At 50.9% G+C, this 26,677-nt stretch overlaps 11 protein-coding genes across 11 annotated transcripts; 7 read left to right on the forward strand and 4 right to left on the reverse strand.

The window, feature by feature from the left end:
* Positions 1-449: 449 nt before the first annotated feature.
* On the reverse strand, positions 450-2,009 carry BU24DRAFT_403953 (MFS general substrate transporter; the record flags this gene model as incomplete). Its single annotated transcript, XM_033525612.1, has 1 exon — positions 450-2,009. The coding sequence occupies one exon, from the start codon at positions 2,007-2,009 to the stop codon at positions 450-452; it is 1,560 nt and encodes a 519-aa protein (XP_033389227.1).
* A 1,185-nt stretch (positions 2,010-3,194) lies between these two features.
* BU24DRAFT_469667 (uncharacterized protein) lies at positions 3,195-4,015 on the forward strand (the record flags this gene model as incomplete). Its single annotated transcript, XM_033532623.1, has 3 exons — positions 3,195-3,245; positions 3,307-3,936; positions 3,986-4,015. 3 exons carry the CDS (start codon positions 3,195-3,197, stop codon positions 4,013-4,015), a joined length of 711 nt encoding a protein of 236 aa, XP_033389228.1.
* A 570-nt stretch (positions 4,016-4,585) lies between these two features.
* BU24DRAFT_456916 (uncharacterized protein) lies at positions 4,586-6,442 on the forward strand (the record flags this gene model as incomplete). Its single annotated transcript, XM_033531489.1, has 7 exons — positions 4,586-4,598; positions 4,652-5,170; positions 5,220-5,458; positions 5,507-5,728; positions 5,781-5,816; positions 5,870-6,095; positions 6,144-6,442. The coding sequence occupies 7 exons, from the start codon at positions 4,586-4,588 to the stop codon at positions 6,440-6,442; spliced, it is 1,554 nt and encodes a 517-aa protein (XP_033389229.1).
* A 326-nt stretch (positions 6,443-6,768) lies between these two features.
* BU24DRAFT_416555 (3(2),5-bisphosphate nucleotidase HAL2) lies at positions 6,769-8,298 on the reverse strand. The gene has a single exon (XM_033526486.1). It carries the CDS (start codon positions 8,194-8,196, stop codon positions 6,919-6,921), a length of 1,278 nt encoding a protein of 425 aa, XP_033389230.1. The 5' UTR covers positions 8,197-8,298; the 3' UTR covers positions 6,769-6,918.
* Positions 8,299-8,638: 340 nt separating this feature from the next.
* On the forward strand, positions 8,639-10,661 carry BU24DRAFT_10411 (zf-C3HC-domain-containing protein). The gene is made up of 2 exons (XM_033520731.1): positions 8,639-9,467; positions 9,531-10,661. The coding sequence occupies exons 1-2, from the start codon at positions 8,753-8,755 to the stop codon at positions 10,298-10,300; spliced, it is 1,485 nt and encodes a 494-aa protein (XP_033389231.1). The 5' UTR covers positions 8,639-8,752; the 3' UTR covers positions 10,301-10,661.
* On the forward strand, positions 10,662-12,461 carry BU24DRAFT_10412 (PLC-like phosphodiesterase). Its single transcript, XM_033520732.1, has one exon. It carries the CDS (start codon positions 11,023-11,025, stop codon positions 12,433-12,435), a length of 1,413 nt encoding a protein of 470 aa, XP_033389232.1. The 5' UTR covers positions 10,662-11,022; the 3' UTR covers positions 12,436-12,461.
* Positions 12,462-12,668: 207 nt separating this feature from the next.
* Positions 12,669-14,097, reverse strand: BU24DRAFT_487418 (uncharacterized protein; the record flags this gene model as incomplete). The annotated part of the gene is made up of 3 exons (XM_033533451.1): positions 13,783-14,097; positions 13,430-13,663; positions 12,669-13,330 (listed from the first exon to the last, which is right to left on the reverse strand). Exons 1-3 carry the CDS (start codon positions 13,883-13,885, stop codon positions 12,669-12,671), a joined length of 999 nt encoding a protein of 332 aa, XP_033389233.1. The 5' UTR covers positions 13,886-14,097.
* A 42-nt stretch (positions 14,098-14,139) lies between these two features.
* Positions 14,140-15,153, forward strand: BU24DRAFT_416557 (uncharacterized protein). Its single transcript, XM_033526487.1, has one exon. It carries the CDS (start codon positions 14,471-14,473, stop codon positions 14,957-14,959), a length of 489 nt encoding a protein of 162 aa, XP_033389234.1. The 5' UTR covers positions 14,140-14,470; the 3' UTR covers positions 14,960-15,153.
* A 187-nt stretch (positions 15,154-15,340) lies between these two features.
* On the forward strand, positions 15,341-19,390 carry BU24DRAFT_416559 (uncharacterized protein). Its single transcript, XM_033526488.1, has 2 exons — positions 15,341-18,720; positions 18,773-19,390. Exons 1-2 carry the CDS (start codon positions 15,418-15,420, stop codon positions 19,181-19,183), a joined length of 3,714 nt encoding a protein of 1,237 aa, XP_033389235.1. The 5' UTR covers positions 15,341-15,417; the 3' UTR covers positions 19,184-19,390.
* Positions 19,391-20,099: 709 nt separating this feature from the next.
* BU24DRAFT_382905 (uncharacterized protein) lies at positions 20,100-24,268 on the reverse strand. Its single transcript, XM_033524784.1, has 3 exons — positions 23,907-24,268; positions 23,762-23,849; positions 20,100-23,713 (listed from the first exon to the last, which is right to left on the reverse strand). Exons 1-3 carry the CDS (start codon positions 24,080-24,082, stop codon positions 20,459-20,461), a joined length of 3,519 nt encoding a protein of 1,172 aa, XP_033389236.1. The 5' UTR covers positions 24,083-24,268; the 3' UTR covers positions 20,100-20,458.
* A 772-nt stretch (positions 24,269-25,040) lies between these two features.
* BU24DRAFT_337684 (acyl-CoA dehydrogenase NM domain-like protein) lies at positions 25,041-26,672 on the forward strand (the record flags this gene model as incomplete). Its single annotated transcript, XM_033523097.1, has 8 exons — positions 25,041-25,118; positions 25,174-25,331; positions 25,387-25,530; positions 25,582-25,671; positions 25,731-25,983; positions 26,046-26,375; positions 26,431-26,526; positions 26,616-26,672. The coding sequence occupies 8 exons, from the start codon at positions 25,041-25,043 to the stop codon at positions 26,670-26,672; spliced, it is 1,206 nt and encodes a 401-aa protein (XP_033389237.1).
* Positions 26,673-26,677: the final 5 nt, after the last annotated feature.

The raw sequence follows: 26,677 nt of genomic DNA on the forward strand, positions 1-26,677 counted from the left end.
ACGCTTGTACACATGTACATATGTACATATACACACAAGTAATGATTTAGATCTACCCGCACTGAACGTGGCACTGCATCTAGGAAAACTACTTCGCTATTTCCGTCAAGAATGGAGAGGAAAAGCTTTCGGAGTAACACGTATTTACCTCGTGGATTTAGACGCACCGCACATAGAGCACTATCAACGAAGTATAATATAGGAAGAAGAGGAGGGTGGCGACTCGTTTGATTTCTATCACTTCTTTTCGATTTGCTGGGTTTTGTGAGTCAGATGGATGAGGATGTGTCATTCATATAATGTTGTGATCTGTAAATTGCCTCTTGCGATGGCTGCCGTATTTTTAAATGACAAAGGTAGTGTGGCCATTATCAAAGCAAAGGCATATCGGCTGTCAGGTTGACTGCGATATCCTGCTTGTCCTTCCCTTTCATTCTGCTCTCCATCTACTAAACTTCATTCCTGTGCTGAACATCCTCCTCCGTCTCTTCATGCTCATCCTCAGCCGTGACATCTATGTCTTCCCAGAAAGTCACAGAGATCCATGTCACTGCTAGAAGCGCGGTTGCAACTATGAAGATAAGATGTTGAGTATCAAGATATGCGTGGTTGATAGCATCTCTGGCAACGGATCCTGGGCGGTATGAAGCCTGTACGTCAAGGCTGCCGTAGATCTTGTCCACCATATCCTGTTCATCTATCGGAAGATAAACGCTTAGCTTCTGCCTGAACATCGCAGTCCAGATGGCGGTTGCAATTGCAGAACCTGCACTCTTCCCTATATCAACGACAACCGACTCTACCGCAAGAAGTGCTGCTGTATGCTTTTGCGATACGGCCATGAGCGTCATTTGCTCAATGGGGTACATCGTGCCGCCCCCAAAGGCAATCAGGATCTTGCAGACGATCATCAAGCTGAGTGGTGTGAACGATGGCTTGAACGCAATCATCATGCCCTGTCCTAATATGAAGAACGGGATACCAAGAACTAATGTCCAGATCTTGATTCGTCCATGGTACCTCAAGGCAAGACCTAATACCAGTGTCCAGAACGAGGAGCCTATATAGTAAATGTTTTTAATGTATGCGGCTTGAGTCGTAGTCTGATCGAAGACTACAATAAGCATCGAGTAAATGTACGCCGAGCTAATGAACTCTGACGTGTAGAGCGAGGCAGCCATGATGTTGGTCCAAAGTACAGTAGGGTGCTTCATCAAAGTCCATGGTAGAAAACTTGAGGGAGCTAGATAGGCCTCATACAGAGCGAATGCGATGACGAGCAGACCTCCAAATAGGAAGAAGCAAATGACTAATGCCGATCGCCATCCATCCGGCTGATAGGAATAGATACTGAGGGGCAGTATGAGTAGACTGAGCCCAGTGCTGAGAATCAGCAGACCAATAACGTCGAATTCCCTGAGGTAATAGGTAATGGTGCTTCTAAGACGTCGTTCTGTCTCTGGTTGTTGTGCGGCGTTGGATTTCGATTCTGTGCCATGGAATTTGAACAGCAGAGCAATGACTGGGGCACAAACGACCAGTATAACAATGCAACATATTCCAAAGCCCCATTCAAATGTTAGGGATTTCAAAATGCTAGTTGCCAAGGGACCGGAGGCCCAAATCGATATGAGTGATGGTGACCAAATGATGCCGAACATGAGAGCTCTGTTCTTCCCTGGAGATGAATCTGCAATGAATAGAACTAGGCTGAATTGGATACCATAGTAACCGACGTAGAAGAAGACCTGAGCGGCGCAGTACATCGCAACGTTCTGGCAAGTAGCCATCAGAATGGTGCCAAGGGTGGTGAAGAGAACTATCAGGGTAAAACCTTGTGGCCTACCCCAGCAATCAAGCAGCTTTGCATATGGAAGCTTGATGATTCCACTAACAATGTTGGCGATTATATTGGTCGTCGCACTGAGTGCATGTTTGTTGAAGTTACTCATCACATATGGAGTAAGTACATCGAAGGTACTCCTCAATAGACCGAGGATGAAGACCATGCACCAAATACTACATTCCAGTCAGCACGAAGATCTGCATTGATGAGTATGTTGATAGAACCCTACAATATATGGATGAAAATTTGCTGGTTTCGAGTCAATGATAACTTCGCCTTGTTACCATCGTTTAGGGCTATCTCCTGGGAGGTCCCGGACACGTGCTTCAGATCGTCCGAGGATGATGTCGGGTGTTTTTGACCGGGTTGGGGGCCTTTGCCAGTGTTACTTTCTACATGAATTACATTTGGTGTAGTGTTTCCTTCACGGTACAGCCGAATGTTTCGCGTGAGTCGTTTCACCGAGAACATCATCATCTCAAGCGATAGAAGCCAATTGAATAGGCGTGCCAGTCACTGAACAGTGACACGTCGAGACCAAAAAGAGAAAGCAAGTGCGTGAGAGCAGCCAAGGTAAAAGGACTATGAGACAAGTTATGCGACTGAAAACGACGGTCTTCTGGCTGGACTTTATCAGATCTTTCTCATCGCCTTTAAGGTGGAGAGTATCATGTCGGGGATGAATTAGGTACATAAATTTCTTTCACTAGAAACCCACACAGACCCATACCAATACCCACCGCAGCTCAATCTGATAACCAGCCCACATGATGGTGCCTAAAAAAGGGGATAGCTTTCTTTCCAGTAAACAATAGCTCTGCTGGGGGCCCAAGCTATATTTCATACACATTCATACTGGTGGCTCTTTGAGCATCGTCTGCCCGAGGACCCCACTGGAAAGGATCAAGTTTAACAAATATCAGTAATAGAAACTTTGAACACTCACCATCACTAGCAAATCAAGTCTCGAACTGGCTCCAGATCCAATTTTATGGTTCGGGCTAGGATTTGATGAGTTGGTAGTTGAGCCTCCGATGACAACTCCGATGTCTCCGGGGCATATCCGATCCCTGCATAACGTTGCAACGACGCTCAAGGAGGGTCCTATACGCAAATTTTGATCCACAAGAGATGTCAATCTAGATCTGTTAAGATAAGGATTGGTCATCGCTGACTTCGCTGGAACCATGGAGGAAAGGGGTCGCTCCAGTGACTCATGGACGCGCAAACCTAGGAGTGCCTGCTGCGCATGAAAAGCACCTAATTTTGAGGCATTATATATATATCGACAAGGTCATCCAAATTATCGAAGCCTCATCTCTAGGCGACACAGTTTGAGCTCTTCAATATGGCGTCTTCGAATGCCACTGAGAAAGTCGGGTCCTATGTTTGGCACGGGGTAAGGCTTTGGCATCACCTATCACTCGACTACCAAGTATCTAATGACATAATATTTATAGGATGGTAGAGAGGAAGCTGTGCTGAATCACGTCCTTCAGCACCCGAATATTGAGAAAATGAGAGCGAACCCTGCAGCTGTTCTTTCGGAGATCGACAAATGGGTGGAAGACAACAAGATACTGATGACGATTGGACCGGTCAAAGGAAACCTGGTCACAGAAGTTATAGTCCGTTCCAAGCCAGAAGTGATGGTTGAACTGGGCTGCTATATTGGATATTCCGCCATTAAGTTTGGGGCCGCGGTTAGAGCTGCCGGAGGGAAACAATACTTCAGTTTGGAAAGCAATGCTCGATACGCCGCAATCGCTTCGACTCTAGTTGAGCTTGCTGGACTGAAAGACTTTGTCAAGATCGTAGTAGGCTCAAGTTCTGAGTCTTTACAGAACTTGGATATCACTGAGTTTGCTCCCAAGATTGGCGTTCTGTTTATCGATCACGCCGAAAGCCTATATCTGACGGATCTCAAGATCGCAGAGTCCAGGAGCCTTTTGGATAAGAAATCACATGTAATTGCGGATAATGTCAGAGGCCCTGATTCTAGGAGCTATCTTGACTGGGTCAATGGTGAATCCCCTCCGTCTAGATATAAGTCAGAGTTGATGGACTTTGTTTTGGCTACAGGCGACCCTGTGAGTGAATAATCGGCATAGTTACTTTGACAGCTCTAACATCTCTCAGGACGGAATTATTTTCTCTCAACAGCTTTAGTTCATGTTGTAGTTGAAGAGTTATTATGTAGTGGATATTCCGAATCAAACAATTTGGGTTGTGTGCATCGCGCCTTCCACGTGTGGAACCCATGGTCATTGCTTGTACATCGTGATACCTCACTTTACTATGTCTCCAACATCATCCTCCATTCTCGAAACGGCGGCACGATACTGCGCTAACCACAAGCTTCACTTTCAAATGGACACCGCTATATCTGAATCTAGTCTATCCTATATCCTGTTGAAGCCGGCTAGAGCCTCAATTTCACCTTCGTGATCCGTCGATAACCTCGTCACCGCTCAACTCTTCACGACAAGATTCTGCCTACTTCCTCATTAATTGATCTCTTCTCTTATATGATCTTCCTCGCTTCTTATTAGGCCTGTCCCCTCCTTCCTCCCCAATCTGCCACATATTCGTCTCTAAGCCATATACGAAGGAGCGTTTCTGCAAGTCTGTTTGCCAGCGGAAACGTCAAACATGCAGTCCAGACGGAATGGTATGGTCAGCGCGTTGTTTGGGGTGTCTCTTCTTCTCTGTACAGCGGGGGCAGAGAGGCAGTCCTTCATGGCCCATGACGGTTCGTACATCATCTATCATGAACATTGTGTGAAGTAGCTAACATATTTCAAGCCCCAACCATCAATACCGATCTTGCTTCAGTGCTGCGAACTCCACGCCAGGAACAAGAAGTGATTTCGGAAGCGCTTCGCATCATTCAGCATATGGAGTCCGCCCCGGACTGCAACCGTCTAGCTGCCTTGAGCTTGATCAATGACTGCAAATCCCTCGAGGATGGACCGAACGAAACGAAGAGAGCCTTTCCGAACATTCTCGACGAAGTGAAATCCGAATACGCTGCTAGACTTGCGGTTTGTGAGCTAGTAGGCGCAAGAGCGAAGGTATCTCGAGATTGTCTTATCTTGGTTCCATCGGCGGCCGCCTGTGACGAAGGTGGCCTGTTCTCGTTCGGACGTCGCAAGCGAAGTCAAGCCTCAGCTGGTGAACTATGCTATCCGAAAGCAACTCAAGCAAAATTCGAGTCGTGCCTTAAGGCCCTAGCTGATAATGCGCAATCTTGGACATCGTATAGCAATTCGCGGCAAAATGCGGTCGTCATGTGCCGTGCGAGTCGAGACAGCATTGAGCGAGGTACGTGGCCCAAATTCTGCAAATCTTTTCGATGTCTAACAGCTCGTAGAGAAGACGCTCGCGATATACAAGTCATTGGCAGAGGTTGTCGCGGATCTGACAGGAGCGTACGAGGAAACGAGTCGAAATCTACAACATGCGATGGAGACCTGGCTTGATGAACAACACAAGTTTGCGGATAAGATACGCATGTCTCAAGAGAATGTGAGGAACGAGATGCAGGCCAATCGAGATATGACTCGACAGTCTTTCGCAGATTTGTCTCACCAGGCTAAAGAACTACGCCAAGTGAGTACTCAGGGAGAATTGGGGTGGTTCTAAACTGACAGCAAATAGTATCTTGCAGGTTACGAAGTTAGTATCAAACATTTTCAGCAATTCATGAAAGAGGTGTTCCACAACATCTCAGAAAGTAGCTCCCAGCAGACTACCAATCAGCAACATGAGCTACAAGTCTACCATCAGAATGCGATTGCTGGGCTTCAAGAATCCATTGATACTTTCATGCGTGGCCTTACCACTCTATCAAGCTCCATTGGTATGGTTCGAGATGAAGCGGTAAGCAGATGAAGCATCGATATCTGCGTTTGACATGCGTTGACATCAATAGGAATTGACTCACAAAACTCTCGTCACGGTCAATGAGGTGAGCAGATCACTTTCAAAACCCAGATTCAACACCCCACTCACCTGCACTAGGGTCTTATGCTAGTAGACACGGAGCTGAAAGTCATCAAAGCTGATACGGAGAAAATCCATACTGCCATAGAAGAGTCCAAAGAAACGTTTAAGATACTCTCTCTAATCGGAAGTTTCGTTGTTAACCCAAAATGGCTCATGATGGCAGCTATGGTTCTCGGCAGCTTCCTCTACGGTACATGGAGGCTCAGTAAACGAATCGCTGGATTGACACTTATGCTTGGAGGTACGTGTGAAGCTTCCGTATTCCTAACTTTATACTGACAAGGCTCAGGGACATGTCATTTCCTATACAGAGTTGGCATCTTACATTCGGCGCAAGATGTGATCTTGCAGGCGAAGGTCTTCATCACACACCAAGGCCTCACGATACTGCTCGCAGTTGGAGCAGTGGGTTTGCTTTCTATCTCGACCGTACTGTGGTCGTGGTCTCAAAATGCATATCTGTATATGCTGGAAGATGAGCAAGGAACGACAGCCATTCTGCCTCGCGTTGAAGATCCAGGACTTCCAAGTATCGCCGAACACCATCGCTTTAAGAAACTTCTCGACAAACTACACTCAGCCTACTAACGTCTCATTACGTTCATTTCCAACGCATATCTATTCGAATCATAGGATCTCGCCATGCCAAGCGTCATCGAACGCTATAGCAACCACCGGATCTTTCTTTATCATTTATCTCAAACATTTCTAAGGAGCTCCATATATATTTTTCGGCCACCTGCACTATATCTCACTAGAGTCGTCATTCATCATTTCATGGCGTCATCTGTACACGGCGTCGAGGGATACACACGGGTTAATATGAATCACCTTGAGCACTGAAGGTTTATGCACTACGATATCTGAATTCGCACTTGCATCCAAAGCTGGGAAGTCACAAGCACAAGATGCTCAAAGGTCCCTTTGATTGTGTCTCGGGGGGTTTATATCTTATTTATCTAGACACAGGCTCTTACTGGCCATTTTTCAATCATATATCTATACAAGTCTTTCAGGTATTGCATGTCAACAAGAGTACTATAGCTATTTGTGAAGCTATGGATTTATGCCTTCGCATTCAACACCTCTTTGACTACCTCAATGACCTTGGGGAATACATCCTTGGGTGCTGCCACAACACCTTTGTTCTCCTTGAGCGTTCGTCCGATACCGAAATTCAAGGGTTTGCCCCAGGCATCTGTAACCTCACCTCCAGCTTCCTGGACAAGGACGACACCAGCAGCGTGATCCCAGATCTTCTCCTCATATGACTTGCTGACGGGGAGCCTGAGGTACAAATCACCAGCTCCTCTGGCGATTGAGCAGTACTTTGCCTGCGAGTCCATACGTACACTGGGCTTGGTGATGCCGAGCTTGGAAGCGATAGCAGCATTGTCGCCATGACTTGAGTGGCCTGCCTCAACACTCTCGCAGAAGGTTGCTTGAGTGGTATCTTCCAAGGGCTTCATGGTGATGGTAGACCCTTGTTGAATGGCTCCCCTGGACAGTGGTCGGCTCGTTGCGCCCTCGCCCTTGACAGCACTGAAGAGAACGCCCTTGCCCTCCTTGTCGTCGGCGTCAGCACCAATGGAGACATCCAGAGGCGCCTTGTCGTCAACGGGAAGGTTGGGGCATCCGATGACACCGACGGTAGGGACGCCATCGACCATGAGAGCCAAGCAGACAGCATACTGTCCTCCACGCAGGAAACCCTTTGTGCCATCGATTGGGTCCAATGCCCAAATCCTGCCCTTGTCACCGCCATTGCTGCGTCCCGAGTCGAGTGCCTCAAGCATCGCATCCACGCTCTTGATCGGACCACCAATCTTGTCCTCAGCGGTCGAGTCGTCTAGCTTGGCGGCCTGCACCAAGTCCCAGACCAATTGCCTTTCCTGCTCGTTCTTGCGCAAGTCATCTGCATCCTCCTCGCCGACTACCTCGTCTCCGGGAAAAGCATGCTTGATCGAAGCAATGATCAGAGCCTGTGCGCCGAAATCTCCGATCGTGACTGGCGAGCTATCGGACTTGGAAAGCGTGCCTTTGGAATGGGAAGAGTAGACGGATTTTGTGAGAAGAGTAGCGCGCTGGACGGCCAGCAAGGCGATCTCGAGTTCCTTCTCGTAGGCCATGTTTGAAAATGCTCGGGTGGAGTTGGTTCGCAGGGTCTGTATAGCGGGGACGGATGCGGAGGAGGTGGATGAGGGGTAGAAATGGAGCTTCAATTGAGCGAGACGGGTGATACTTCGGGAAAGGAAAGACGGGGAGAATAGACTGGCAGCCAGGATGAGGATGGAGAATAGGAAGAATTTATTGTAGTTTCGTTGTAGGAGAGAAGGTGCCATGCATCGGGGCTTATAAGGGTTTTCCTTTTTCAACTATGAAGTAGGTATGTCTCGGAGACGGTTGAACAGCCTTACATGGAGCTACGACACGGTAGTTACTGCTACTACGAGTAATTGACTACTAACAGAACGATTCCCTCCACCCATCTACGTAATAATTCCTCCTGCTGGGGTACCCTGGACTGTCTTGGCGAGGGATCTGCGATTCTCTACCCGCGCGTCGGCCCCAGCAACCAACTACAATTAATTTGTCTGACTGCGTCTGCTCTCAGTGACATTCACAAGCATCCAGAACGGTCCTTGAGGAAAACATTGCTTCTGAACTGACCATTTCAAAAAAAATCTTCATCCGCTTCCTGAGTCTAGCTTTGTCAAGCCCACCTGCCATCCCTTGGCCTTCGTCAATACTGTCGCTACGGAGCTTTTGACCCTTGTCGTTGTTCGTAAAGGGCTGTAAACAAAGTATCCTCACAAAGACAGCGCCAACAATCTTCATCCACGCATAACCTCTAACCACAACAACTCCTTCTCCCATATCACCTTACCCACCGCCAGCATGGCCAACGATCAACAGCCGGCGCTCGCAACAACGAAGCGCAAGTTCCACAAGCTCCTCGACAACCTCGCAGCAAGCACGTCAACCACCTCACTCGCCAGCACCCTCCACGAATCCAATGCTTCCGTCTCATCCTTCGCCACCATCCCCAGCCCCGAGCCCCCCTCCAAGCGATCACGAACCTCAGATGTCGGTGTCGAACAACCACGTAGCGTCTCAGGCGGTGAGCGCGTCCGCGCGCTGCAGGAGAAGCTCTTCACGCCGCGAAAAGGGCTCGACAGGATGGGCGGCACGGTGCGGAAAGTAGGCGGCAGATCGGGCGTGCAAGCGAGCGAGAAACCTCTCCCGCCGACGCCGACGACCCCGAGGAAGGCTCCTAATTTCCAGCCGTATAGCCAGGAGCAGTTCCTCGGGCGCTTGAAGACCTTCGCGGACGTGAAGAAGTGGACGAGCAAGCCTGATGCTATCGGTGAGGTGGAGTGGGCGAAGAGGGGCTGGGTGTGCGCTGGGTGGAACACGGTGGCTTGTAAAGGTGGTTGCGAGGCGAGGGTGCCGGTTAGGCTTCGACCGAAGAGGAAGGACTCAGATGACAAGGAGATCGATATGAGTGAGGATATGTCGGTGGAAATTGATGATGGGCTGGTGGAGAAGTATCGAGAGAGGATTGTGGATGGACATCACGATGAGTGTCTGTGGAGGAAAGCGGGCTGCAAAGGTACATTTGACACGAATCTTGCCTTTTATGAAAGGGGGTTTGCTTTATTAACTTCATGCCCAGATGAAATATACCACATCCCTATACCGAATAGGAGTAAGAGCACGGCAGAGCTACTCGAAAGATACCGTTCATTCAAGGCCATTGCTGCAGAGCTCCCTCTGTTGGAGAACATCACGTATCCAGACCCACAAGTAAAGCAGATTGTAGAGCGCATTCCGTCTACATTGTTCACTTCGTCGGGAGTCGAGACTATAAATGAGGTACCTAGCTCCGAGAACGATTTCACAGCCTTCGCCTTCGCGCTGTTCGGATGGGCAGGAATATCGGAATCGAAGATTGCGCTTGCAACATGCGGGCATTGCTTCCAGCGAATTGGTCTATGGCTTTCACAAGACAAACGTCTCAAGGAGATGAGTGCAAAGCTCGATGTTCCCATTGAATCACTACGCCTGAACCTCGTTGAATCTCATCGAGAGCACTGCCCCTGGAAGAATCCTATCACGCAAGGGAACCCCACGGATGGCCCAATAGCAAACATGGCTGCCTGGCAGACACTTGAGTTTCTACTACTAGGAACTAGAAAGCGACGAGAGGAGGCACATAAGAGCGTTGCAAGCATTGATGTGGGCAGTTTCAGGGAAAGCATCGACGACGAGCGGCCGACCACGGAGGATAGGAACAAGGAAGGAGACAGCTTGAACGAGAAGTGGCAGAAGTTCAAGGCGAAACTGAGGAGGACCGCGAGCAGGAAGAGCATGAAAAGCTCCAAAAGTATCAAAAGTGTCAAGAGCGCGAAAAGCGTGAAGAGTGTTGGTGAAAGGGACGATTAAGATTATCCTGGGGAGTTGACATGTCACGTGGATGCTTGAGCTTGCAAATGAATGGTTTGCTCCCACTTCTTGATGGGCAATTTGCGACCAACATTATTACACCATTTTCATATACCCAATATTCAGCATTTGACTTCTCAAAAAAAATAACTGTGGATGGAATTGGGACCAATCTCATGTAGCGCAAGATCGCCAGACGGTGTCCATTACAACATGTGTGTTACCCCGCCAGTCCTCCGCCATTCGAGGGCTTGAACCACGCCAGGCCGGCCCTACAATTGGTGTACCTGGAAGGAAGACGCGGAGCTGAGCTGCAGCTCGCAGCAGCTCATCGACAGCTGAAAGAAAAGACCCATCAGATCAGGGTCTGTTGGGCTTCGGGCTAACACCCAAAGCAGTCGAGTATGATGCAGACTACTCGGAGCTACAGGCATGGCCTTCGCCTTCGCATGTCTTTTGTGGTATAACTTGTCGCTGTTGCACCCCACCGTCGTCGCGTCGGACGTTGCCGTATCTTCCGTCCTTACCAGCCCTTACACTTTTGGCAGAAAGAGCTTGAGATTCAGGGTGGACGTGCTAATCTAAGTGTTCTGGCTGTATTCTTGATCAATTGCTACTACTTCATACCTTCAATTGACTACATCTACGTCCCCGCTTTGCCCCTCGCCAATTGACACAATACAATCAATCAATTCATTCGCAAGCGCGACACAATTGCAACAATGCCTTCCAAGGGCATCAAATGCTATGCCTACATCGCCGTCCAGGGCGTTGAAATCGAGTTCGAAGTCCCCAAGAACTCCATCACCAAGCGCGATCCGGACAAATTCACAATCGACCACCTGGAAGTCGAGTCGTCGAATCTCCCCCGCTTGAAAATTAAGGGAAACTTCAGCTTCAAAGTGCGCCGCGACGGCCGGGAGCTAACCAACCAATGGATCGAGGTGAACTCCATGACAGGCGGACTCGGCGGAGGCACCATGAAGAACATGGACCAGACGCCTGCCATCTTCGTCGACGGCTTAATCATCGTGTATGCCTTCTACGACGCGGGGCCAGGGCTCGCCGGGCTCCCTAAGCAGCATCAATGTTTCGTTACCGTGACCCACAACTACGAGAACTGGATGCGAGACATTGCGCCGCCGGACACGGAGAAGGCGGATCGAAAATTCAACAAGATGGTTCTCCCGTCCGCCCACGACATCGGCATGAACTCAATGCAGACCGCGACCGCGATGCTCCAGAAAGCCGGCACAGGAGTTGTCAAAGAAGTCCTCGGACAATCCATCGGCAACATCCTCATCCTGTTCAACAAGCTCGCCGACTCGACCATCAACCGCATCGCCCCGGACATCGTGCGAGCCCTCGCCGTGACCCAGAAGGACTCCGTCGACACGATCCTCAAGATCGGCGCCAGGTACTTCGAGTTCCGGCCTGCGAAGTGCCACCGCCAGATGCAGAAGGTCAGCCCGCTGGAAGACACCATCTACTTCCAGCACGGCGCGATCCCAGGCCTCATGTACAAGCAATTCCTGCACGAAGTGGTCCAGTTCCTCGACGGGCACAAGGACGAGATCGTGGTGGTGCAGAACCGCTGGGACGGCGTGCCCGGCGACTGTCCGCGCGCCACGGACGACGAGCTGCGCGACATCCAGAACGACGTGCTGAACGGGAAGGACATCCAGATCGGCAACCTGGACGACATGCTGAACAAGAGCATCAAGGACCTCCGCAACGAGCGGAAACGCCTCATCATCCTCAAGGACGTGAACCAGGTTTCAAACTACGACGACGCGGCCTCGGCGACGCTCGACGGCCTCCCCATCGTCGCGAAGCTGGAGGACATGGGCAGGAATCCGCCGAGGGGCCACCCGATTACGTTGCTGCAGTGCCAGGCGACGTCGACGAATATCAGGGACGTCATCATTGCGAGTGTTGTAGACTCCGACGTCTCGACTTCGCCGCTGCTGGCTACGAAGGCGATCTGCGATGCGAGGATCCTACCGGTGCTGAAGGGGGAGTGCGGGAAGCAGTTGACGAGGGAGGAGAGCGTCGTGGTCATTCTGAATGACTTCTTCGACGGTGCGACGGCGGACACGGCAATTTCGTTGTGTAGGGATAGGTTGGGTGTCTAGATGAGACAATGTGTTGGATTCCAGCCACTCATAGGTGGGTTTTTGGCTGATATCAGCAATCTTTCAAGTTGTATAGCTTCGGCAGTCTTAATGTGCTTGAAAATAGTAACAGGATGGTAAATACTAGTTGAAAAGTCACATACTCAGTGAACTTATAGTAGACCAGAGCTCGCTTTACGTTCATTATCTCAATTATGCATCAATACATCCCCTCCCCTCCCTCCCATCCCCATTCACCCCCCAACCCTCAACGGCAGCAGCCCCCTCTCCCTCCTCTTCCTATTCGTACTCGCCAACACCCTCCCATCAAAACACCACCACCAATTCCTGAAAAACATCTCGCCCAGCTCCCACGCCTCCTCCTCCATCTCATTCGGGCCGTCCCACCCCAACAACGTCGCATGCACCCTACACCCCTCATTCATATCGTCCGCGTCCTGAATCAATTGAAACACCGCCTTGCTCTGTCCATCGCCGCCGTCGTCCTCGCGCGCGACTTGCGGGCGGAGCGCGGAGGGCAGCGCCAGGATGCAGATGAGTTTTTCGCGGACGGAGGGCCAGGGGAGAATGTCGAGGACTGGGTGGTGAGGGATCGTCATTTGGCTGGTTGTTGGGTGGAGGTTTGACGGGGTGGAGGGGTCGGGGATGGTGGTGAGGGTATGCATGTAGGTTGGGTCCCAGATGTGGTTTGAGACGCCGAGGACGGTGGCGATGGTGCTGGAGGCGCGGATGGCGGAGAGGATGGGGACGTTGAGGTGGAATGCGTCTGGGGTGAGGGGGAAGTTTAGGGGGGGTGTTGGGGAGGTGGAGGAGGAGGAGGAGGGGGAGGTGGATGAGGGGAGGAGGTCCGGGAGGTATGTTGGGGGGTTTTGGGTGGTGGTGAGGGTTGTCATGTCTGTGGGGAGTTAGTTGATTGACTTGATATGAAAGAGTGACTTGGTGTAGTATGGTTTTACCGTGATATACGGGCAGTGAAGAGGTTGTCTGAGCTTACCAAAACTTTGTGTGAAGGCAATGTCTCCTGGATCAAGTGGCCCCAATGAGACATCGATATCAATACTGCGTACTATCTCTTCTATATCGAACGCATCCTGTCCGGCGTTTGGTAATAAGGTACATTGATCCGGTAGATCATCTGCATGTGATATCTCATTACTTCGAATTGTGTCACTGTTTGTCGAGTTGAGCTTGGCTTCCAATTCAGCTATTCTTTCCCGTCTTCTTTGACCTAATTATAGTTAGAACTAGTACACATACAATTCATATTGGGTATAATGATCATAGATTATTTCATGACAGCTCTAAGATGCTTTGTCTATATTTAGTAGATCATCTTTCTGGACTTACGATATCTCCGCTGTGCCAGGACGTTCAACACCCGCTTCCGATCCGGATCTCCCGCGCCAGGCACCTTTTGAGGCGTTGTCTTCTTCTGACGTTCTGCAGGCATGTCGTTAAGGCTCAGTTGTAGATGAACTGCGTAGTGGGGCTTGTACGTGAAGTGGCTACAGCGTTATTATATCGATGGGATGTAAGCGGTAGCATAACGTTATGCTCGGCTGGGATGTTCATGTCTAGTCCGAATCAGGCAAGCCTCACGAAATACGGTCAGTGGTCCTTAGCATCAATGGCTTGCCGGTTCTCAGCAACCGATCGATATGATTGGGCTTTGACACAGGCGGCGGGGCAATAAAGAACAATATGCTCCGCCTGGGCTGTCCATGGCCGCAAGAATCTGGAGTTACGCTATTCTGATGTGCTATATGTTGTTGCCTGTTTGCTCGGGGTCGGAGGGATTTGCTCAGCAACACGTTACGGTAGACTTGTAACTATGGAATTTTGAGTCTTTGATCGCATTATGTTCCATCTCTACGCCAGAGAACAGGATACATAAAGAGGCAGCGTGATGGCGTTCAGCAAGTGTACCACTTCAGCTGCCCAGACAATCTATCCAAGACCTCATTGAACAAGCTATTCATACCACCAAAAAATTACATTATATTGCTTCAAGATCGCCCAGTTATCACGATCAACAATGGCTTCATCAACGAACGCTCGCGGTTCAACTGAGCCTTTGCTCCCTCCCAAGCTCCAAAACAATCCTACACCAGAATCCTTGACACCTCTCGCATCCGGTACACTGAAAACGCTCTCAGTAATGCGCATAGTGCTGGGCGCTTCCACTCTCGTTGCTCCACGCTGGACCTGCGCTCTGTTCTTCTATCCACTCCCGGCCACTGCGGGCGTCCTGGCGCGTCTATTCGGCATTCGCGAGGTGGTTCTAGGAGAACTTCTCTACACCGCAGAAGATAAGACCGCTGCGGATGGTGGAAAGAGAGAGATCAAGAGGGCGTTGTGGGCCAACATGGCTTCTGATGCAGTCGACTTGGGCAGTGTCACATTTGCTTTGGCGACGGGAACGTTGGGACGAATCCCAAGTGCAGCTTTTGCGGGCGGAGCGATCTTCGCTCTCGTTCTTGGGGGTATCAGTATGAAGGGTTTGAAGGGGAAGGATGAGGCTTGAACGAGGAGATCGATATGGCTGTCAGATCTACATTATCTGACCAACAATGTCTTGACAATTGGGGGAGGATGGTGTTAATGGGACGAATCCTGTCTAGGTATTTAGCCTAGCGGGGGGCGGTTTTGACTGTTTCTTGTATCTACATTCTTTCAGTGAGCAAGATAGATCAATATTGGAGTCTTCGGAACATGATATCTACCGCAATGAAGATGCGTGCCTGGATTCTCTCATTGGCAGTATGGAGATTGATTGATCCCGTGATTTCGTGACGGTGAAAGCAACCATGACGCGTTCTGGTTGCTGAGCAACCAGGGTCTTGGCGCTGATTGGAGCCTGGTGGCGGATCAACACAGTGAATATTCAAATAATATGATTGAGATACTTTTCGAAATTTCTAAGACTCAATATCCTCTGACCCTAATAGCGACCACCAACTGAGAAGCCGCAGGCGTTATTCCATGAGTGAAAGCCCTCGAAAACACCGCGGTCCCTTCCGCCCGCTCAATACACTGTCCTCCCCGCAAAAGCCTTCTTTCCAGGGCCCCTCAAACCCCCGCCCGACAACAACACAACCGAAGACGTCCAAGACACCTACCGTAATCAACCTTATAGACTCAGAAGAAGATTCGAGCTTTCTAGCTAGCGAAGACTCATACGCCTCCTCTTCGCTCGCTGGCGACCGAACGGAAACAGACGTGCTAGGAAATTCGAGTTCCTTGTTCGACGACCGCGAGAGCATTGCATCTTCGCCCCTTAGATCCTCGCCTCCTCGCCGATACGAAACAGTACCTACCGGTTCGAGAAGAATGGTTCGAGAACGAGAGCAGGCCCCTCCGGCTCCACCAGCCGCTGCGGCACCGGGTCTGAAGGCACTCAAGGACAACACCCCAGAATTTGGCAAAGCAAGTCCGCTCAGGAATCCACTGAGCAAGGACCCAAAGAGAGACCCATATGCGCATCTTTTCAATGTGCCGAAGCCTGGAAAGTCAAGGCCAGAGCACCATCGCGAGCAACAGCGTACTGCCCCGCCAGCTTTCAACTTGGGTAACAATGCAACGGGGACGGGAAGAACTTCGGTGCCCTCACGCCCAGGGACAAGCTCTTCAACCGCTTCTGATATAGTCGAGATTCCGGCTCGTCAATTCCAGCAACGCCAGCCTTATCAGGGAGTCCCTGTCCACAAGCCCACAGCCTATCAGGCGCCGACTATACAGCCCGCTGCACGTCCCATGTTCTCTTCTATGGGCCATGATACTAGCTTCCAACCCGTAAATCCCATAAACCCCCTACATTCCCATGGATCTCGCCAGACGGTGATACTGGATGACGATAATTTCGATCCTGACGCAGCAATACGTTCGGAAGGGTACCGCTTTGGCGCTCCCGACCTGGATGCGTATGTTGATCAAGCCAAAGCCAGCGACAACATAAAGGCTCTCCTCGAAGGGGCTTTCGATGATGACGAAGAAGCAAAACTTCCACGCACCCGAGGGCGCAAGAAGAAACAGCAACAGAAGGAACAAGATGATATCGCGACTTCACTTGCCGCAAGATTACAGGCTCTCGATGTGAAAGAGAAGAATCCAGAGCCAGAAGTGGAGCCGGAAGAGGATGAAGATGAGGAGGATGATGGTAGCGTAGAGGGCATGAAGGTGAAGCTTCTACCACATCAGGTCGATGGTGTGTCCTGGATGATCGAAAAAGAGACTGGCATGCATAACAAAAGGGCAAAACTCCCCAAAGGAGGTATCCTTGCCGATGATATGGGTCTTGGAAAGACGATCCAGTCTATTGCTCTGATTCTATCAAACCCTAGACCACCTAAGGATGTTGAACCTGAGAACAAGAAAAACAAGATCCTTCCTACTGTCGGCAAAGGAACACTAATTGTGGCTCCTCTTGCTCTTATCAAGCAATGGGAGGCAGAGATTGGAGACAAGGTGCTCAAATCCCATAGTCTCAAGGTTCTAGTCCATCATGGCCCCAATCGTACGAAATCGGCGGAAAAGCTGAAGGGTTACGATGTCGTGGTGACTACTTACCAAGTGTTGGCATCTGAGCATGCAGCTGGTGGAGAGGGGGCCGACTCCCTCCAGAAGGGCTGTTTCGCAGTTCACTGGTACCGAATAATTCTTGATGAGGCACACACTATCAAGAATCGGAACGCCAAAATGACAAAGGCATGTTACGGTGTGCGATCACACTATCGCTGGTGCCTAACAGGTACACCGATGCAAAACAACCTCGATGAACTCCAGAGCTTGATCAAGTTCTTACGCATTCAACCGTACTGCGAAATGGCGAATTGGAAAGACTCGATCACAGGTCCTATGAAGAACAATCGTGGAAATCTTGCCATGAGGCGTCTACAGATCTTCCTCAAGGCGTTCATGAAGAGGCGGACGAAGGAAGTTCTCAAGAAGGAAGGTGCTCTCAACTTCGGTGGAAAGAGCAAAGATGGCGAAAACAAAGGCGGTTTCCAGATTGTTGCGCGTAACGTGGAGACTGTCATTGGCTCGTTCACTGCCAAAGAAAGAGAATTCTACGAACGTTTGTCCAATCGCGCCGAATCCCGGCTTGCAGAGATGATGGGAGGAGAAAAGCAGGATTACATTGGAGCTCTCGTTCTGCTGCTTAGATTGCGACAAGCTTGCAATCATCCCAATCTGACGAGAAGCAACGTGAAGGACGACAAGGATGCTTTGACAACAGGCTCAAAGCCTCAGTCGGGCCCTCAGACCCCTCGGAAATCGCGAGAAACAGATGACGACGATCTCGCTGCCTTGATGGGAGGATTGAGCGTACAGACCAAGCGCTGTGATGTTTGTCAGACCACACTCAACAAGAACAACGCGACGTCCGGGGGAATCCGGTGCGATGAGTGTGAGAATGATCTGAATGAGTCCAGCAAGAAGTCGAAGAAACATAAGAAACGCAACAAGCACAAGCATCGCAAACATAAAAAGCAGAATTCAGAAGCCAACGGAGCGTCGGATTCAGATGATGAAGAGCCGGTCAAGACTAAGCCCGCAAAATCATCAAGGCAGCGCCCAGTAATCCAAGATAGCGATGACGAAGAAGAGGGCGAATGGCTAGTGCCGGAAGACCAACGAGATGCCAACCTAGGAAAGGCTGGTGGAACGGATGATGAAGATGCAGATGGTGGAGGGGATACTCTCGGATCTGTTGATTCTGACTCGTTTGCGTCTGCAGACGATGGCACACCTTCGAAAAAGAAGGATGATTCGTTCATTGTCCACGATACTGACAGCGAAGACGAAGCTCCGCCAGCCCAGAGAAGATTGTTCAGCAAGAAGAAGAAAGTCTACAATATCGCTTCTGATGACGACTCTGAATCAGAAAGCGATTCCGAGACCGAAGGTTCCGACTCCGAGTCAGAATCAGAAGACACAGAGACTGGGCAATCGGATATTGAGTACAACGCGTCTGATATCACTCCGTCAACTAAGATTCGACAACTTCTGTCCATCCTAGAGAAAGACACTCCCGAACATAAAGTCATCGTGTTTTCCCAGTTCACGTCGATGCTCGACCTCATCGAACCCTTCCTTCGTCGAAATGGCTACAACTTCACTCGTTACGATGGCAGTATGCGCAACGACCTCCGAGAAGCCAGCTTGCACAAGCTACGAAACGACAAGCGCACTCGCGTCCTCCTCTGCAGTCTGAAATGTGGTAGTCTGGGTTTGAACTTGACAGCTGCCAGTCGAGTTGTCATCATGGAACCTTTCTGGAATCCGGTATGTTATGTGTTCTTTCCGCAAGTCTAACGAGTATGCTAATTTGATCTAGTTCGTCGAAGAGCAAGCCATCGACCGAGTCCATCGTCTAAACCAAACCGTGGACGTGACGGTCTATCGTCTCTCAATCCACAACTCAGTTGAAGAGCGCATCCTCGAGCTGCAAGAAGCCAAGCGAAAGCTCGCCGAAGCCGCCATAGAAGGCGGTAAGGCGATCGGCAAGCTCAGCATGAAGGACATCCTCGCCCTCTTCAAGCGCGACGCCGAGTACGACCATCAGAACGTCGATGACGGCAGCGAAGCTAACATCTTCGCCCGGACAAGGGTTCTCGATAACATGGTCAACTCATCCGGCTATGGGGAAGACAGTCAAACTTACGAGTCTACGGCTCCCAGGAGAAAGGCGGGGAGTCTGGGATTGAAGCCGAAGAGGCAAGAGGATAGCGTCTGGGGTAGGCGTTAAGAGGGATGTCAGCCTCCTGTTCACGCTTCATTTTGGTAACGCTTCATTTTGGTAGTGCTAGATTTCTAAGACTCATGTCTGTACTTGGGTGTTTTTATGATGAATGAGCTGGATGTCCATGTGCGATGCGATCACGATCACTATGTGTAGAACTTGGGAGTTATGGCGTCGTTAAGAGGACAAGAAGGAGGCCAACATCATTTTAATCGATTCATATATACTACACCGTCACTCTTACTCGTCACCTTTCTTGATGTTGACTTTTCTGTAATGCAAAGCTTGACCACACCAACCCTTTCCAACGTTCAGAAAGCCAACTCTTCTTGACCATCAGCATAACACATCATATTCATTCCACTCTACAAATGATCTGACCTTTGAGAAAATTATGATATTCGGATGTCGAAATTTTCCCAAAAGCCCAATAACAATTCCGATTCAGTCCACCATCCTGTCTGGTTATTGGTTGGAACCTGGCGAGTAAGTCAGCAATGCGGCGCAGATGAAGCTCAACCTACCTAATGCGGCAACTCAAGGGAAATGTGTCGAAAATAGCGGCCATCCGACGACCAAGCGACCTTCCACCGACGACCGCCGCAGCTCCCCCGGATAGTCCGATTCATGTCCATTGCTGGGACAGTCGCACCAGGATGGAAAACCTTGCTCGTTCGAAGGTGCCACAACCGTTTACACTCGCACGACTTTACTGCGCATCAATCAGATTGGGGTTTATTAGTTTATTCGGTGATTTGATTTATTGCATTGGGGTGTTGCGCGGCGAGAGGAAAGGTAAAGTGGTCTTGGTCGATGTGTATGTGAGCGAGATCATACCACATGAATGTCAAGTTCGATCAGCACATCACACGATTGCAATTGGAATCGATAGTTGAAATTCGAAAAGTGATCATTGATCGGTGTTATCATTCGCAATATACCCATTGCTAGCGCTCATGAAGAGGTGTGTTGATGCAAACCATGCAGCAGTAGAAAATCCCCTGGAACGCCTCTGAAGAAAAAAAAGCCTGTTCAAAACATCGGAACGCCAATCGATCCGTTTCGTGACCATCCCGGTCAGAGTATTCCCATAAAAACGCCTATTATAAACAGTGATGTTGTTGACACAGCCAACGTATGGGCTATGAACATGCAAAATACAAAATCCCAATGGAGGGCATAACCCACCCAACAATCCATTTCGTTACACAAACTTTACGCCTTCTTCGCCAAACTTATTTCCGTTGATCGTTTGTACGTCGTGACTTGGGGTTTACGCTATCAGCGCAACTTTGTTGGCCGAGGAGTAGGTCGTGGGGACGGGTTGTACGTCCAGGCGCCATCTCGAACAATGCGCTCGCGACCTTCACGCTCCTTTCGCTTCTCTTCTTCGGTGACCTGGTCGTTGCCCCAGAATGCACTGCTTGTACGATCGCGGAATTTCTTGTGCCTTTCCTTGTTGGGGAAGACCTGCTCCATGTTCAATGGGGCAATGGGTCCGAAGACGGCCTCCGGATCCACGAGCTGTTGCTGCTCCAACATCTCACGAAGGTTAGGTGTATTCACCCAGGATGGTTGCTCAAATTCGTTATCGGAGTCCTCATCTTCAGAATCAGTCATAACGTCAGGCAACTTGATGTCCTCGCCGTTGGGGTACTGGATGGTAGGTGGTGCAGGCTGGGCGGGCTGGGAAGGCTCCGCAAATGGAATCTTTCCATGCGCAAACTGTGCATGTGCCGGGGTCATAGGGACGGTCTTCGGCTTCGCCTGCTGCGATGGCCTCTTCGCTGGCCTGTGAAGAGGTTCATCCTTCTCCGCTGCGAACGGACGCTTGGCTGGCTTCGCTGGGTTGACGGGGGGAATATTGATACGGCTTGGGTCTTGCACAGTCTGCATCTTGGTTACAGGGCGCGAGGTGCCGAGATCAGCACGTGGTTGAGTAGGAGCAGGTTTTGGCTTCTCTACAGCCTTAGGAGCCTGGGGACGGCCAATTCGAGGAGCTGGTTTCGAAGCAGATGGTGCAAACTTGGGTTGTGCCAATGGCTTGGACATAGTCGGTGCAGGTTTGGCTGCAGCAGGAACAGGTCTGGCGGATGGGGCAGCTTTGGTAGTTGCCGGTGCCTGTGCCTGTGTTGCAGCTCGCGAAGCTGGACGGGAGGATTGAGGGAAATGACCTTGATGGAGATTGACTTGAATCTTTTGAGGAGCCTGAGGCTTAGCCCTCGACAACGTGTCCTTGCTAGAGGCCTTTACTAGGCGCCTCGGTTCTCGGACCTTGGTGCCAGTCGGCAGGAAGCTCTTTGGCGGTGGGGGTGGAGGCATCTCATCACCTGAGTCCTGGTCCTGGCGCTGGGCAGTGTTCATTCGTGTGGTACCCGGTCGAGAGGGCCCTTGCTGGGCTACGGGGGTCTTTGTAGACGCGGTTGCGGATGGCTGAACGTTCTGAGGAGGTGCAGCGACTGGCGTTTTGGCAGTCGCTTTCGCTTTCTGATAATGAGCGGCCGCCTTGGACTGCTCACGCTCACGCATTTCCTTCAAACGCTCCTCAGCACGATTCTTCTCCTTCACATCCCTCTCCTTGATCTCTCTCTCCCTCAACCTCTCGCGCTCCGAAGAACTGCGAGTGCGGCGGGTCTCTTCCTTGACAGGACTTCCCGGCACTGTTGCGACCTTGGACTTGTTGGACCTGAGTGACTCCTTTGATGGGGAGCGCAAATGGGAAAACAATCCAGGCTTCTCCGTGCGCTTAGGGCTGCTGAAGATGTCTTCGGACGAGCTCTGTGCTTGAAGTTTGGGGCGAGCTGGGCTCTCACCGAGAGCGTCCAACTTCGCCTGAGCACTTGCTGCACTTGAACCGATGAGAATGCCCTTGGCTGCGCGGAGGGCAGAATATAGCTTAGCCTTGGACGCACTGATAGGGCCGTTATCCACATTTTTCTTACCAGTAGGTGAACCGAATGGCGTGGTGGTTGTTGGTGCTGCTGGGAGATTCGGGTTGGATACAGCTACCGGCTTCGCAAGAACTGGTGTCTTCGTAGCAGTAGCCTGGGTGTCGGCAGAATAGCTCTTTGCGAAAGGTGGCCTGGCATTGTTGGCAGCGGGAGTGGGTCGAATGGGAGAGATCCAATCATCCTCTTCGTCGTCCTTGTCCATGTCCACGTCCATATCCTCTGCTGGGAGTTGGGGGTAAGCGGGTTGCTTATACTGTGGAGGTTGGATAGGAGCTGGATTCTGCGCCTGGACGGGCTGTGAAGACTGGGAAAGGTTGACATTCTGGCTGACTCGCTTTGGGGGCTCATTATCCTGGCCGAGCAAGTTGATCCTGTCTTTAATGCTCTTGGTGTACGCGTGGCTGTGCATTTTGGTGGCCTCCGATTCTTCATTCTTGAGTTCGGGGCGTTCATTGTTATCCATCTCGTCGTCATGAGTAGCGGATTGAGTGTATTGGGCGCCACCTAGGCTCTTTCCTCCTGTGAATCTACCGAGATTGCTGTTACGAACCTTGGTCTGATCGATGTGGCTTGTGCGAGAGTTACGGTTGCCCATGCTCTTCTTCGCTAGAAGCGGCTCCCGGGCAGGGAGTGACGCAAAAGTGAGGCTGCTCTTGCGAACAAGCTTCACGGGGCTGGAGTGATCGGAAGGTGATCGAATGTCGTCATCGTCATCCACGTCCATCTGATCTTCAATGTCGTGGTGAACGACAGTATCGTCCATAGCATTGTCCTCTGCTGGAATCTCCAAGTCCTGGTCGGATCCGAGAGCGCTCTTCATAGCTGGGCTGGAAACTCGTTCAAATTCGGTTTTCGTAAAAGCGTGAGTCTCGGTTGAAATGGTGTACGTCTCGGACTCCACTCGGGGTGTTGGTGCAGAGTCATGTACTTCGTGATGAACAGCAGTATCATCACCTTGGGCAGAGCTGATTTCGTGACGAATCATGGTGTCTTGAGCATCATCCTGATCAATATCCATCTTGTCACCGACCAAGTCGATCGCGTCCTCGGCTTCGTCGTCATCAAAAACTGCGCGCAAATTCTCTTTGGACGCGTTCTTGCTTCCATATTCCTTGGCAGAAACAAATGAGTCACCCGTGTCGCGTCGCTCGGTCTCCTCGACAAGCAGAGAGTGACGGAAAGACTCGGTGGCGATTGTCTGTTGAGTAGACTGTGTGCCGGTCTGGGTGAATACGGTCTCGGCCTGAGAGCTGACTGCAGTGTCTTGTGTTGCTCGGAGAGGGCTGGACTGGGGAGGAGCGGGAAATGAGTTGAGGTCGAGCTGAGCCGCGGTCTCTTCTACGCGGGCGATTGCGCGGTATGGGGAATCTCTGTTTTCTTTGCCTTTGCCCAAAGCCTTAGAAAAGAGCTGTCGGACAGGCGACTGGGCAACTGGGGCAACTGGTGATCGGATGGGAGCGAGGTTCTCGTAATCTTCGGCGATCTGGAATCTTGCTTTCGGGGCCTTTTGCATGTGGTTCTTAAGGCTTTGCTGAGCGGGACTGGGTCGAACTTGCGAGTTGGGCGAGAAGATGTCGCCAAGTGGCTACAAATGTCAGTTGTGAAAATGGTAAAAGCATCGCGCACAACATACCTGACGCTGCTCTATGGCCTTCTTGCGCGCTGTACGAGGCGTCTTTCCGCGCAACTTGCCGGGTGTCTTGAATACATCCAGGTTGTTCCTGCAGAAGTGATCAGTAAACAAAGGCGCTCACAGACGGGATTGTTTTCGTCCTTACTGGCCGTTGTGCGCGAAGATCTCCGCCATGTGTTCGTTGAGCCACTCAAGCTCATTGCGCACCGTGAAGCCAAAATCTTCCGCCTCCTGCGCTACTAAATCATTTGATTGATGTCTCTCATCGAGAATCCATTGGGCGGACCCAATGGCCGGGGCCTTGCTACGAGCGGCAGCCATCGCGAAGGTGAAGATGCGTGGGGACGTGGAGGATGGGACCAAAACAACGCGTTGCACGCGGAGTGCAAAGTGAGTAAGGTCAAAATGTGAGTGTTGAAAGGGGAGGTACTAGCTTTTCATCGCGCGGAGGAGTCGTGGCAAGAATGTGAGGATTGCCAAAAAGCTGGTATGTGTTGTGTGTTGTGGAGGTGGGAGTGTGTGTTCGAGGATGTTGTAGGTCAGTGTTTTGGCTCCACACCTTCCAATGTTTTGGGTCCGTGCGTAGTTGCCAAGCTTTTATCCCAATCGGGTCTCGCCATGACGAATGACTTTCGACCAGATATCACTCACCTCATGCTTGTATTTGCCTGCTCGTCGAAGCAGTCAATATTTGCGAATTTTATTGAGTGTTTCTGACCCACGACCAACACGATTTTCAACCTTCCATCCCTGTATCTGATCATGGAGAATCACAGTATTTTTTCCTTTAAGTGTGAAGTATCTCATTATGAACTCAGAGCCTTTATTTACTCAACAGCTGGCAAGTAATGCAACAATTAATGCACACTGAACATGTAGAAATTGCAATACTATCATTTCCCTATTAAACCTAGCACTCGACTATATGACATACCTCCACCAAAAGCTATCCACCGACAACATGTGACCGTGTAGGCTATGTCCCGGCTATCTAAATGCTCGGATTAGCTCAACCCTCATATTACCGAGCGAACCAACATCAATCGTCATTATTGAGCCCAAGTTAACGACAACACAGTCACCTTCAATCTCAAGTTGCCAGACACACTTTCTGTAAGTCAGAGTTTCTAGCCAGGAATTGAGAACCATGGCGTCCTGCATAATGTCAAGAGCTATTAGAACGTCGACATTACGACATGCGTCCCGCCGCATATCGGGAGATGTAGCAGCAGCATGTATAAGAAAGAGATGTTTCTCAGTGTCGACTCCCAATCGCATAATGGAGATGTCAGGATTCACGCCCGAGCAATTAGACGTTCGGGAAGCTGTCTCGAAGATATGCGCCAATTACCCCGATGTCTGTAGCCCCCATGGTCCTTTCTGAGAAACATATGTTGACAACGATCTTCCAGGAATACTGGGCCGAACGTGACGAGACTGGAGAGTATCCCCACGAACTTCACAGAGACCTCGCAAAAGACGGCTGGATAGGCATCGCCTTGCCTGAGGAACTCGGCGGCGCCGGCCTGGGCATATCAGAAGCCACGATGATGCTCCATACAATTGCAGAGTACGCTCGACCGCTTGAATCCTTCCACCAAATCCAATTGCTAAGAACCAGAAAGGAGCGGTGCTGGCATAGCCGGCGCTCAATCGATTCACGCAAACGTCTACGCAACACAACCCGTAGCCAAATTCGCGACCCCAGAGCAAAGAAAGCGTATGCTCCCGAAACTGATAGCCGGAGAAGATCGAACGTGCTTTGGAGTGTAACGAAACCCAATCCATCCAAACCTTGCCTTGGTACTAACGCCCATCAGAACTGAACCAAACACCGGCCTCGAAACCCTCAAGCTCCGAACAACAGCAAAGAAAGACGGCGACAGCTACCTCATCAGCGGGCAAAAAATGTCCTCCCCCCCTTCCCTCCCTCTCCAAACCCCCTCAACTAACACACTCCTCCCAACAGATGGATCTCCTCCGCACAAGTCGCCACGAAAATGGTCCTCCTCGCCCGCACCACCCCCCTCTCATCCGTCACAAAACCCTCAGAATCCCTCTCCCTCTTCTTCATCGACCTCGACAAATCCGCTCCCGGGCTCGAACTCAAAAAGATCAAAAAGATGGGCGGCCGCGCCATCGACGCCAACGAAGTCTTCTTCGACAACTACCGCATCCCCGCAGACACCCTCATCGGAAACGAGGGCCAGGGCTTCAAAATCGTACTTCCCCCCCTACCCACCACCCATCAAACCCACGGCTAACCATGGGGGGATGATTCAAGGTCCTCCACGGCATGAACGCCGAACGCTGCCTCCTCGCCGGCGAAGCCCTGGGAATCGGCTACGCCGCCCTCTCCCGCGCCGCCACCTACGCCTCCTCCCGCGTCGTCTTCGGCCGCCCGATCGGCCAGAACCAAGGTATCCAGCACCCGCTGGCGTCCGCGTACATGCACCTCGAGGCGGCGAAGCTGGCGACGTACCACGCGGCGAGGCTGTACGACGAGAGCGGGAAGAAGGGGGGTGGGGGGGTGTCGCAGCATGCGGTGGGCGTGGCGTGTAATTCGGCGAAGTATCTGGCGGCTGAGGCGGCGTTTACGGCTTGTGAGAGAGCGGTAAGTTGAACTGCGAAGATTTGAGGGAAGAGGAAGCTGACGGTGGTGATGATAGGTACTAACGCACGGCGGGATGGGGTACGCGCAGGAGTACCACGTCGAGAGGTATCTGAGGGAGGTGTTTGTGCCGCGGATTGCGCCTGTGAGCAGGGTGAGTTAACGCTCTCTTCCCCTTTTCCCCCCTCCCTTATCCCTTCACTTCGTCAATGAAGTCAAGTCAAGGTACTAATCGATGGCTAGGAAATGATAATGAACTACATAGCCGAGAAGGCTCTCGGGCTACCGAGGAGTTATTAGACGTC

The sequence above is a fragment of the Aaosphaeria arxii genome, assembly GCF_010015735.1.
Source record: "Aaosphaeria arxii CBS 175.79 unplaced genomic scaffold BU24scaffold_1, whole genome shotgun sequence".
Classification (NCBI taxonomy): Eukaryota; Fungi; Ascomycota; class Dothideomycetes; order Pleosporales; genus Aaosphaeria; species Aaosphaeria arxii.